The following is a 12,997-nucleotide window of genomic DNA, read 5'->3' as shown; positions in this document are numbered from 1 at the left end:
TTTTGTGTTTTTTAGTAGAGACGGGCTTTCACCATGTTGGCCAGGCTGGTCTCAAACTCCTGACTTCAGGTGATCGGCCCACCTTGGCCTTCCAAAGTGCTGGTATTACAGATGTAAGCCACTGCGTCCAAGTGCTTTTAACATACTGGCCATTTGACTTGGTTCAGAGGCCACACCATGCCTCCTGTCTCTCTACCTCCATGGTAGTTGTTCATCAAGAAACTCATTGATCAAAGTAACAGCAATTCTGCCTCACAGGTCCCATTCACTTTTGGCTCATTTTCTGCAGTAGTCTTTAAACATACATTTCAATAGCTTCTCACTCAGAGAGAAGGAAAAGATAAAATTCTGCAGTTCTTAGATACCTCCCATATAGATGTATGAAATTTTAGTTTACTAAAGGCTGCTGACCTATTACAAAATCCATTAATCAATTCTATCCTGAATTCGCTGACATTATGTGCAAGGGTTTCCACCTCCACAAACTGTCCCATGTTTAATGGTTAAATCAAGGAGGCATTATGTGGTAGTACTTTTCCCCCACAGATGTTATAGTTTAAGTCATTTTCTTTTTTTTTTTAACCCCAAGTTGTTATTTATTTTCATGAGGGGGAAAAACAGAATCCTTTATGGTAGTGAAAATATACTTTTTTTTAATACAATAGCTGCCAGCAATATACTGGTGTAGATGTTCCAAAGAGAAAAGAAAATACATGAATTCTATAAAAAGCTTTCATTTGCCTGTTCAAGAAATTCTAAAGAAAATACTCCAATTCTATTCAACATTATGGCTTAAGGAGTTGAAATTTTTCCATGACAAAAATATAATGTGTCTGGCCCAAACCTTGACTATTTATAAAGGATGGAATTTTTAAAAGCCTATATATATCAATAATGAATGCTACCCTCTCTTTGAATTAAATGCTTAATTCAAATTAATCTAAGAAATTGGTGAATCATTAAATGATGAAATGTGTATCAAAATCTTCATGAAAAATAAATTTCTATTTCCTCTCCATTTTTACTTTGTAGATATTTTCTAAATGGATTTAAATGCACAGAAATAAATGCTATCTACATGCAACTCTGGAGAGATTCAAAACACAGCAGAAGTAAAATTAACATGCCTAAATCCTTGAGCAATCTGTATATAATTAAGAGATTTCTGACATTTATTCTTACACTAAGTTTAAGTCATTTTTCTGTCTGGGCGTGGTGGCTGACGCCTGTAATCCCAGCACTTTGGGAGGCCAAGGCAGGCAGATCACGGGGTCAGGAGTTTGAGACCAGCCTGGCCAATATGGTAAAACCCTGTCTCTACTAAAAATACAAAAATTAGCAGGGCGTGGTGGCATGTGCCTGTCGTCCCAGCTACTAGGGAGGCTGAGGCACAAGAATCACTTGAACCCAGGAGGCAGAGGTTGCGGTGAGCTGAGATCACACCACTGCACTCCAGCCTGGGTGACAGAGTGATACTCCGTCTCAAAAAAAAAAAAAAAAAAGTCATTTTCTAACAAGTGACAGTTTCAGTTTTTGTTGAGAAAGTCCTGAATAATTTGAAAGAAAATAAGGAGAAACCAGATGGAATGAAATCAAAATGAAAATTACAAAATTAATCCACTAGCTACCCATCCCAAGGAAAGAATGTATATGCATGTCCCTTCAAGTTTCGACATGCCATGGTATACTTTTAATGAGTCTACTTTGTTTTCTCATATTATTTGGTGGGAGTTCCACATGAATAGACTTCAATAGACATGTATGAAATGGAATTGAGCAATGAATAGCTCCATCCATAGAGTTACTATAAGATGACACTGTCTGGTCTTCTCATACTATGTGACTATAAAGTAATTTGTATTTCTTTTCTTTGAATGCCCTTTTTAGACCATTCATATTTTTATTCTGTTTTGCCTAGTTGGGTACACAATGAATGATCTCATTTTTGAATGGCAAGATGAGGCACCTGTACAAGTGGCAGAAGGACTCACTTTGCCCCAGTTTCTGTTGAAAGAAGAAAAAGATTTACGATACTGCACTAAACATTACAATACAGGTAGGGGTTGAGTAGTGTTCTTTACACTTACTACTTGTGGTTTTATGATATCCGGATGTTTCTTCATTATAATGCTAAGTTATTTAACTCTTCATAGATCAATGTTTTTCATATATACCAGAAAATGGATGCATTTGAAAACTATGAATACTTTGATTCATTGCATATTGTTAAATAATTGGCCTGTATGAGACCAAAGTAATGCTTGGTGTTCAATTATCTTTAAATAGTTTTTAATGAAAAGCTTGTAATTACATAGTAATAATGTTTCCAAAACTATTCCTTTAATTTCTGTGAGCAAAAAAATGTGTTTTTAACCTTTCCTGGGCAGTAAACACTATCTGTTAAGAAAATTTTTTTTTAAATTTCTTTTTTTAAAAAAGAAAAAAGCTTTGTTGCGTAATTTTTCCCTTTGTCATATTTTCTTGCATTTCAGTGTATTTTTACCTAAGCACCTACTATTCACACTAAGACACTTGAGATAAATATCAGATATAGTTATCAACACTAAGAATTGAGAGACTCAATGTGATATTTGTACATCGGCAAATTTTGTTCAGTTGCTTTAACTAACATGGGCTATTTCCATAAGACGTATTCTAACTGTACAGTTAGAATGTATACAGTTAGAATGTATACATACAGTTAGAAAGTAATGGAATTCTCTGAATGCCATTAAACGGCCCATGATTGAGGCATCACTCCATTGTGGTGAGTACATGGCCTCCCACTAGCATCAGCTGCTGTTCTTATCATTTCATTTCAGTAACTGATTCATTGTGGACTCAGCATTTTCCAGAACTGTGCTGTGACCTTTCACTATACAAAGTCCCTGGTCTCTCTTATCTCCTTAGCAAATTCACAATATCTGATCAAAAAGTCACTACCATTTTCCTTTTAACTCAGAGATGAAGCTGCTATCTAACTTATTAGGGAGTTCAAGTTTAACATCTCAACACAAAGATAAAGAGCAGGCAAGTCAATGGCACTGTCCTTGCTCAGTTCCCTTAGACAGATGCTAAAAATCCCCTAGAGTTAACTTAGGGAGGTATATTAGTTTCCTAGGGCTGCCATAATAACCTATCACAAACGGTGACTTAAAACAACAGAAATATGTTCTCTCACAGTTCTGGAAGGTAGGAGTCCAAAATTCAAGGTGTCAGCAGGGCCATGCTTTCCCTCAAAGCTTTAGGGAAGAGTTTTTCCCTGTCTCTTCCTGACTACCTATTTCTGGAAAACCTTGTTTCTCAGCTTGCAGATGCATCATTTCAGTCTCTGCTTTCAGAGTCACATGGGATTCCCCTGTGTGTCTGTTTCTGTGTCCGAATTTCCCTCTTTCTGTAAGGACGTCAGTAATGTTGGATTTGGGACCCCCTCTTATCCAGGACAATTTCATTTTAACTTGACTGTATCTGCAAATACTTTATTTTCAAGTCAGTTCACATTCACACGTTCTGGGTGGACATGAATCTTACGGAGATATCATTTAACCCAGAACAAGAGGTGAAGTTATAAACATCAATTAGGGATGAATTTTTACGACAGAGGGTCTCAAGACACTTCCTTAGTGTAAAGTAACTTTGCATACTTCCTTGAGTTATCAAATGAGCTATTACAGCTTAAAGGAAAAGAACTTACATTTATGAATGCCTACTATAAGCAAGGAATGGGACATCTTGGGTGATATCATAGAGATCTTACAACTTTACATTCTAGAAGCACTGTACTGTCCAGAAGCAGAATAACATGCCCAAATTATGTAAAGAATAAAAGCATCTCATAGAGTCCTCATTCAAGTATGTGGTTAATTTGCTTCAGATCCCAGACTCCATTTCATATTTGCTTTTACAATGCACAAGAATCTTCTTTTGTTTTCCAATAATAGGCCTAGATACCACATATGTCTTTTATGTTACTTGTGAAAAAACAACAAACAAACACAATAGTAGGTTACCTAAGAACCACATTTATAAAATACCCTTTCCCCCCAGAAAATGAAATATACTTAAGTTAAAAATGTTTTCATACACAAATTAATTGCACAAAATTAGAGGATTTATTCAGTTTTATTTTCACTATCCCGAAGTGTTTATTAGTTATGTGCTACAGCATTCTATGATCTGTCTCCTAATAATTTCTCCAAAATCTTTTACCTCTCTTCCCCTTGCTCCTTAATACCCTGCCACAATGACTTGGTTGCTTAGATACACCAAACTCATCTCTGTCTGTCTCAGGGCCTTTGCTCTTGCTCTTCCTTCTGCATGTAAAGTTCTTCCCGAAATTGTTCCAAACCTAATACTCCCACTTTCTTCAGGGTTATTCAAATGCCAACTCTTGAAAAATCCAGATGTAACAAGATGTGTTAAATGCCCAAATTCTGCTTTCACCATCTGAAATTATATCATTCAATTTTATGTTTACTTATTTATTGCATGTTTCTCTCATTGCCCTGAGTTTGTATTATATTTATTCTGTTGATCACTATATTTCTGGGGTCTGCTGCCATGCATAAGCGATGGAATTTTTTGTCCAACTTGTTCTTTTATCTCTTCAGATCTACATATACTGAGTATATTTATTTATATACAAGCAATGGTGTATATTTGTGTTCATGTGTGTATCCCTTTATTTTCTTTCCCAGCAATATTATAAAAACATTTTTTAATTTTTATAGATACATGATAGCTGTACATGTTTTTGGAGGTATGTGTGATATTTTGATACAAACATAAAATCTGTATAGATCAAATCTGGGTAATTGGGATATCTATCACCTCATATATTTATCAATTCTTTGTGTTGGGAACATTCCAAATCTTCTTTCTATTTTGAAATGTATGATAAATTATTGTTAACTGTAGTTGTCCCCATTATGCTATTGAACACTAGAACTTATTCATTCTAAGTGTATTTTTAAACCCACTCACCAACCTCTTCACCTGCCTTCTTCTCAGCCTCTCAAAACCACTATCCTCTTTGCTACAACCATGAGGTCAATTATTTTAGCTCCCACATATGAATAAGAATATGTGATATTGTCTTTCTATGCCTGGCTTATTTCATCTAGTTCTATCCGTGTTGCTACAAATGATGGCATTTCATTCTTTTTTGTTTGAATAATATTTTGTTGTGTATATACACTACATTTTCTTTATCCATTCTTCCACTGAGGGACACTTGGGTTGGTTCCTTATCTTAGCTATTGTGAATAGGGCTTCAACAAACATGTATCTCTTCAATACACTGATTTTCTTTCTTTTGGATATATACCCAGTAGTCCATATGGTACCTTTATTTTTACTTTTTAAAGGAACTCCTATACTCTTTTCTCTCGTAGCTGGACTAATCTATATTCCCACCAATGGTGTACAAGTGTTCCCCTTTCTCTGCTTCCTCATCAACATTTGTTATTTTCTGCCTTTTTGATAATAGTTATTTTATTGGGGTGAGATAATATCTTATTTTTGTTTTGTTTTTTTGAGTTGGAGTCTCGCTCTGTTGCCCAGGCTGGAATGTAGTGGCAAGATCTCCACTCACTGCAAGTGGATTCACACCATTCTCCTGCTTCAGCCGCACAAGTAGCTGGGACTACAGGCCCCCACTACCACGCCCAGCTAATTTTTTGTATTTTTAGTAAAGACGGGGTTACACCGGGTTAGCCAAGTTGGTCTCCATCTCCTGACCTCATGATTCTCCCGCCTCGGCCTCCCAAAGTGCTGGGATTGCACTTATTGTGGTTTTAATTTGCATTTTTCTCATGATTAGTGATTTTGAACTTTGAAAAACACTCTTTTTAAATAAAAACACAATGGTGCTTATTTTTTTCCTTGAGAATCACCTGAAATTTAGAGAATTTATACAAAGTATCTGAATGGTTAGTATTTGTTACTAATTATGCTATGGGATTACTTAGTGAGTTATTTAACTGATATCATAAATATGTTTCAGTTATTCTTGTTTTATTCCATTTCATTATTTTCCATAGAAAAATTTAAATCTTTATATTTAATAGCACTTTAAAATCTAAAGTATTTTCATATATTTCAGGAATCTTTAGGCATTTTGTATATATTTGATAAATTGATAAAAGGATCATGTATGGTTTGCACATATGTTTCTGATTACTATTCACTTAAGAGTGGAATCCATGTTTCCTGGACTTTATGAACTTTTGTTGAGACTTAAGCTCTGGAAACACATGCATGGGTTCATCCAGATATAGTGCCCTTGCATCACCTGTGCAATCACACATGGCCCAAGTCACATGAATAGAAGTTTTGCACTGAACCCTACCTAGCAATAGGACAGCAATTGCTCTTCAACATCTTTCTTTCATAATAAGTAACAGAATGTTACTTAAAGAGCAGAATGCTAACTTTCTGACCTATCCTTCTTAAAATAATTCAAATAAAAATAATTAAACCAAGGACTGGGTGATTTAGAAGAACAATTTTTATAAAGGAGAGATAACATAGAGTAGTATAAATCAGTATCAATAGAGTGAGGAGTAGAACCAGGACACAAGCAAAAAATATCAACTTAATGTTTATTAAACCATCATTACTCCTCTATGTATTGCTTACCAAAATAGAGGTAAATAATAGGGACACAAAAGCATAAGTGTATAGTACAAATGGATCCCATTGTTTTTAGTGTGTTTTTATTTTCAAATTTATTAATGGAAAAAACACATATTTTCCTATTTGTTTGCTTTATTATTCAAGGAATCATTCGTGTTCAGTTGTATTTATCCTCTAGCACTTACTTTAAAGAAAATGGAAAGCTTCTGCAATTAATAGCACCTGGCTCTAAAGAAGCACTCAAAGCACCAGAAACAGTCAATGAGTAAAGAAGATCTTTATATAATAAGTATATATTTCTCCTGTCTGCCTCAGAAGCAATTGTTGTAATCAAGTGAAATAATAAATCTTTGGATATTTTGACAAGTGTAAAGCACTTTTCAAGTCGGAAGTAATAAAGTTTCTTACTATTTTCTAAAAGAGTACGCTCTCTTACTACATTGCTTCTTGATGCTAACAGTGAAAAATATTTTTTCAAGAATCAATATGAGTCTCTTTTCATTGTCATGGAAAGTTTTATGACAGAATCCTTATCAAAATGAAATTGTGAGGCCAGGAGCAGTGGCTCACACCTGTAGTCCCAACACTTTGGGAGGCTGAGGTGGGCAGATTACCTGAGGTCAGGAATTCGACACCAGCCTGGCCAACATGGTGAAACCACATCTCTACAAAAAAAAAAAAAAAAAAAAAATTAGCCAGGCTTGGTGGTGCATGCCTGTAATCCCAGCTACTGGGGAGGCTGAGGCAGGAGAAACTCTTGAACCCAGGAGGCGCAGGCTACAGTGAGCTGAGATCATGCCACTTCACTCCAGCCTGGGGGACAGAGTGAGACCCTGTCTCAAAAAAAAAAAAAGAAATTGTGATATTTGATGCCATAACAAAGACCTATTTGTACTAATTGCTGTATTTACCTTACCACCAATTAGGAAAGTTTACATGTATAGAAGTGCGATTCCATCTGGAGCGACAAATGGGATACTATCTGATCCAGATGTACATTCCCAGTCTCCTGATCGTTATTCTATCCTGGGTTTCGTTCTGGATCAACATGGATGCAGCACCGGCCAGGGTAGCTCTGGGGATAACCACTGTGCTGACAATGACTACACAGAGTTCAGGATCACGAGCTTCCCTGCCAAAAGTAAGTGCACTGAATGAGCATGCACATCTTTGCGCACACACTTATAAATCTTGCAAAGATATCGTTGTCCGCTTTGGTCAAACATTTTTCAATGGCATTACTGGTTTTTAAAGGAATATATAACCAAAGCAGAAAACATGTAAAACAGAAATAAATGAAAAAAATTCTGCAAACCAGTGATATCTGCTATTCACATTTTGTGTTATTATTCCCAATTATTTAAATATCAGTAATACTCTTATACACTATGGAATTATTTGTATCAATAGGTTTTTAAATATTTAGAAACATATTAAACATTTAAGTTGAATCTACATGGTAATTTTAAATGGTGGCACAGTACTCCATTGTATGGAGATGCCATAATCTACTTAGTCACTCTTAGGACTGATACTGTAATAAATATTTACATAATAAATGTTATATATATGAGTATATATGTATATATGTGTGTGTGCCTGTGTCTATACATATCACACATATCATCTATATTTATATGCACACATATTTTATGTAAACACACATATATATCTATATATAGACACAAGCACATACACACACACATAGCTTCACACATATTTTGTATTATGTTCTTAGCATATATTCTTATAAACAGAATTGCTGCACTGATAGCTGTATTGACATATATTGCCAAATTTATTTCCAGAAGAAATATACCAATTATATTACAAGTATTGCATCAGAGTGCCCACAGTGCTGCACCCTGAGCCAAATATGATGTATATTATTTTTGTGGTTTTTTTTCTCTCTTTTGCTTTTAAGTAACCATAAGTCAATAGACAGGAGACCTTATCTAATTCCATGATTTTCATCCACACTGAGCTGCCAGAATTAAAATAAAATTGTTCCCTCTGTGAGGTTCGTAAAAGACCCAATATTGCTTTGCATAAGATATACTGAAATAAAACTCTTTTCATTTATTTAGCTGCATAGAAATAGAAAACTATTTTCTTCCCCAAAATGACGTCTAAGAAGAAGTTTCTATCATCTAAATTAAGTAATTCTGCATAGCTTCCAAGAAGCTTTACTATTACTTTCATTGAAATGAAGTACTTCAATGCAATAAAATCATATTAACTTTTTTGTGTGCATTAGATGCTATCTTCTTGCCACACCAAGTAAATTATAAATCTATTGTCATGGCTCCCTTAGTCCTTTCTATTAATTCATTCTATGATTCAGTTTATTAGATTGAAAGGCCTATATAAATAAAAATTGAAAATAGGAATTTTATCATTAAAATATGATATTAACATGCTCTGACTCACTAAAATTTAATGGTTGTCTTTCCTAATAATGTCTACTTTTATTAACAATTAATTGTATTTTCAAAATTGTTCGCATCAACTAGTGTTTTCTAAAATATTGTTCATGTGAAAATTATAAATCTGTTTATAAATGTAAACTAATAAGACTCAATGCTGATTTACATAAGGATAAATGTTGCAAGAGCTCTGGGTAACGGTGGAAATTTCATAGTTAATTTGTAAAGGAAATCGTCAGTTTACTCACTGATCTTCATGAGCTAAACAGAAATGAAAGCTCATTTGTCTGTATGCTGTCAGTCAGAAAAAGGAGAATCTATGGCTTCTACAAGGCACAACAGAAAGACGTTTAGATACAGAGAGTAAGGTAGAATTGGGGGAGCATGGAAATGTAAGTAGAGGATGCAGAAATAAAGCAAGCAATAAATTAAAAACACAGAATGGAGGCACAACTTAAAAAAAAAGAAGAATGTCTAGGACTGCTTCATATTTTTTTCTCAAGAATAGGAGACATTTTTAAAAAGCTTTAATTTCCACAAGACCTTACAGAAGAAACAAATTTTCAGCCATGAGTTCAACTATACACATACATGTGTACAAAGTCTATCTCTCTGATCACAGAGACAATGACATTTAAAAATGTGATGACAGGTGTGACTCTGATCCATAAAAGGAATTGATTGAGAAAGTGATACCTTAAAAGAAGTTGACTGTGTCATCTTAGAATTCAAGATAAGTCAGGAATAGGAGGTTTAGCATAATTAATTACTTACATTCAATTTTAGTAGGGCAGACCCCAAGGACCCAGGATAAACAACAAGAATTAATCTATTGGATGAGACCATTCAAAAGAGTAAAAAATCTCTTTAAAAATACAGTCCTGATTCTGCGACTTTTTTGGGCCAGAGAGACAGGAGGTGAGGGCTTTATAACTTGCATTTAGAAACAGATGTGTGAGACCATGCACCTTAAGATCTTCTGTTTTCAATCTCACAAAAGAACCCTCAGAAGTCTGAGAGTCTTGCCACTAAAACACCTAGAATTTACCTACTGACAATTTCTAGAAAGTAGGAAAACAAAGTTACATTCAGGAAAATTGACTATCAAACATAGGAGAGTGAAACAATAGATCATAATTTTGTAATCTTTGCCTAGTGCTTTGTCTAGGTTCCGTGTCAATACATCTCCTGTAAGATAAGAACGAGCTTAGAAATTGCTTAAGTAAGACTCAGAGAATGAAATCTCGAAGAATGTACTTTAGCCAGCTTCTAGAGAACTACAGAGCTGATATTCCTCTCTGATATTTTCTGTTGCATCGGCCTCTACAATGTCATGAGAAATCAAGCATTTAGTCTCTCAAAGCAAGAACCCTCCTGTGATTGATTCCTTGAAACTTGAACTCTTTTACATTTTCGCAGTGTCTGTATCAGGTGGCCATCAGAAGGTGATATATGCATTCTATTCCCAGCAAATTTTCAAGGTTGCGTAACTTTAAGAGCACTTTCTTACACCATGTGCTTGGGGCAGAGTGAGAAAAGATGGCGATGATCATGGGGCCTATCAAGGAAGACTTCATAGGCCTTGGTAATGATTGTGTTTAATTTGGGTGCAGCAATGGGCCACTGATGAATTTTAATAAGGCGAGCAATTACACTGACTTCTGTTTGAAGACCAGATAGAAGAGGCAGAGTGGGAGCAAGGAGTCTACCAAGCAAGCTATTGTAGTCCACAGCAGATGATGATCTGGCAAGATTGGTAGCAACAGAGCTAGAGAGTAGCAGATGGCTCTAGAAAGAAGTAAATGTTTTTGAAAAAATATATTTGGAGGTAAAACAGACAGGATTTGCTTATGAATTGAACATGGAAGATTCAGGGAAATGCAGGAGTCAAGGGTAGCATTCAAGTAAGTAACTAGGCAAGTAGAGATGATAGTTACTAATAGGGAAGGTTGGGGGAAAGGTTAATTGTGGGTTCTTTTCTAAAACATGTTAACTTGGAGACATTTAAAGACAATCACATGGAATTGTCAAAAACTAAGAACTTCCAAAGTTCTGACCAAAGACACCCAGCCCTCAGACTTTAGTGAGTAAACTACAAATGAATTGGGAATTGGACTAGAGTTGATTTTTCTAGTGGAAGAAAGCCCGGAAAGACGGAAAGAAGATGCATTTGTGCTTGGACCTCTTCCTCCAGCTGAAAATCTTCTCTCTTTGTCCCTCCCCCTGGCTATCCCTACCCATAAACAGAATATATTAGACAGTTTGGTTAAAGGCAAGACCCACTCACCCCAAAACTTTACTCCCAAACTCTTTGAGATCTCAGCATTCTGTAATCTTTTTTTTTTTAGATATGGAAAACTAGTCCTTCTTAGGAGGATTCATTTCATCAGGGGTGAAAGAGGGGAGAGTAATAATAATTCAATTATTTTTAGTATAAATTTAATTTCAATAGTCAGTTAAGACCTTGGCACTGAAGGAATTAAGTATGGGGATGGGTAAGAATAGAGAAAATCAGTAGAAGAGACAAAATATAATTTTAATTTGTAAACTCTGAATACTAGAAGGAATCCACATTAGGGAACTCTGGAGAAATCTTGACTATACAGCAATATTATATACACCTTATCTTTTCTTTTATGATTTCAACAATCAATTAATTCCTATTAGAGACCTACCTTCATCATTTTTTTCATCCTGTTTCATAGAGACTGGCTAAGGACCAGGTCTGGTGTGTGTTTTATGTTTCATATCATCTGCAGAAGTACGCAAGTGTCACTATGCATACCTTATTTTAGTCTTTTAAACTTATTATCATATCAGAGACTTTTGAACATAGCATGTCAAACAGATGCACACACACACATGCACACACACTATACACAATGCACACATTCGCATACACAGATAGAAACTTGGCAGGGTGGGGGAATCCCTAGATTCAAGTTTATCCAAACCCTAGCTCTTAACACAATATATTAATATTATGAGATTCTTGGCACTTGGGGTTGATAATCCAGTTACATCACAATTATTCTGCATAACAAATCCTGAATCTCAATGGTTTACATTTTTTTTTGCTCACAGGACTGGGAGGTGCCTGTGTCTCTTCTAGGCTTGCCCTGAGATTGGCTGTTTGAGTGGGCATGGATCTAGGCTGTGGAGTGGGTTTCAGGTCTGCTCCCTGTGTCTCCTCATTTTGGTGCTGTGGGGACCTGTAACATGTTCTTTCCATGGAGGAGTGCTGCAGAGCAGGAAGGCAAGCAGAAACATGCAAGGCTTTTGCTCAGAATTGGCACACAGTCGCTTCTGTTCTCATTCCACAATTTACACCAAGTCTCATGGCCAAACCGAAAGTCAATAGGGTGGAAGAGTGCGCTCCACCCACAGGGAAGACTTGGAGAGGAAGAAAGAAAAAGGGAATTGTAAATAATCTTATCTACCTTGGGACAATTATTTGTTTAAGTTTTCGGTCTCCTTTCTTAGACCACACTCTGGCTTGTCAGTAAACGTTAAGAAAAACTAGAGTGGAGGAAGGTATAGGAAAGAATTAGGGAAGTATCCCAGGGCGATTCTATGTGGATTTCTCTGCTCCCATCACTATGGCCATCTCATTGAAAACAGAGCTACTAAACATTAAAAAATAACGAGCACTTGAAATTTCAAATATGGCTTTTTGATTAAATATTTTACAAAAGCTCAGAAGCTGGTAGCCTGTGGAGATTGCAAATTCTGCACCAAAAGCTGTTTATTGTCAGTGATTACTTAGAACCTTTTACCTCTCTCAATTCCACTCATTTTTCCCCTTTCAATTTCTCTGTGAAATTGTCCTCATTTTGAGAGATAGCGTCTGGGCACGGTGGCTCACCTCTGTAATCCCAGCACTTTGGGAGGCAGAAGCAGGTGGATCACTTGAGGCTAGGAATTTTAGAACAGCC

The 12,997-nt window shown here is 35.8% G+C and overlaps 1 protein-coding gene across 3 annotated transcripts in view; it reads left to right on the top strand.

Moving 5' to 3' along the window:
* GLRA3 (glycine receptor alpha 3) overlaps positions 1–12,997 on the top strand; it is a 186,760-nt gene that overhangs the window by 138,017 nt on the left and 35,746 nt on the right. For all 3 annotated transcript variants that reach the window (XM_055276442.2, XM_055276441.2, XM_063638452.1), the window contains exons 6-7: positions 1,919–2,056; positions 7,563–7,777. In XM_055276442.2, the coding sequence (XP_055132417.1) occupies positions 1,919–2,056; positions 7,563–7,777 (353 nt within the window). The remainder of the gene's footprint in view (positions 1–1,918; positions 2,057–7,562; positions 7,778–12,997) is intronic.

Source organism: Symphalangus syndactylus, chromosome 4, assembly GCF_028878055.3.
Source record: "Symphalangus syndactylus isolate Jambi chromosome 4, NHGRI_mSymSyn1-v2.1_pri, whole genome shotgun sequence".
NCBI classification, from domain to species: Eukaryota; Metazoa; Chordata; class Mammalia; order Primates; family Hylobatidae; genus Symphalangus; species Symphalangus syndactylus.
The sequence above is the reverse complement of the archived record's forward strand: the minus strand, read 5'-3'. Positions and strand labels throughout refer to the sequence as shown.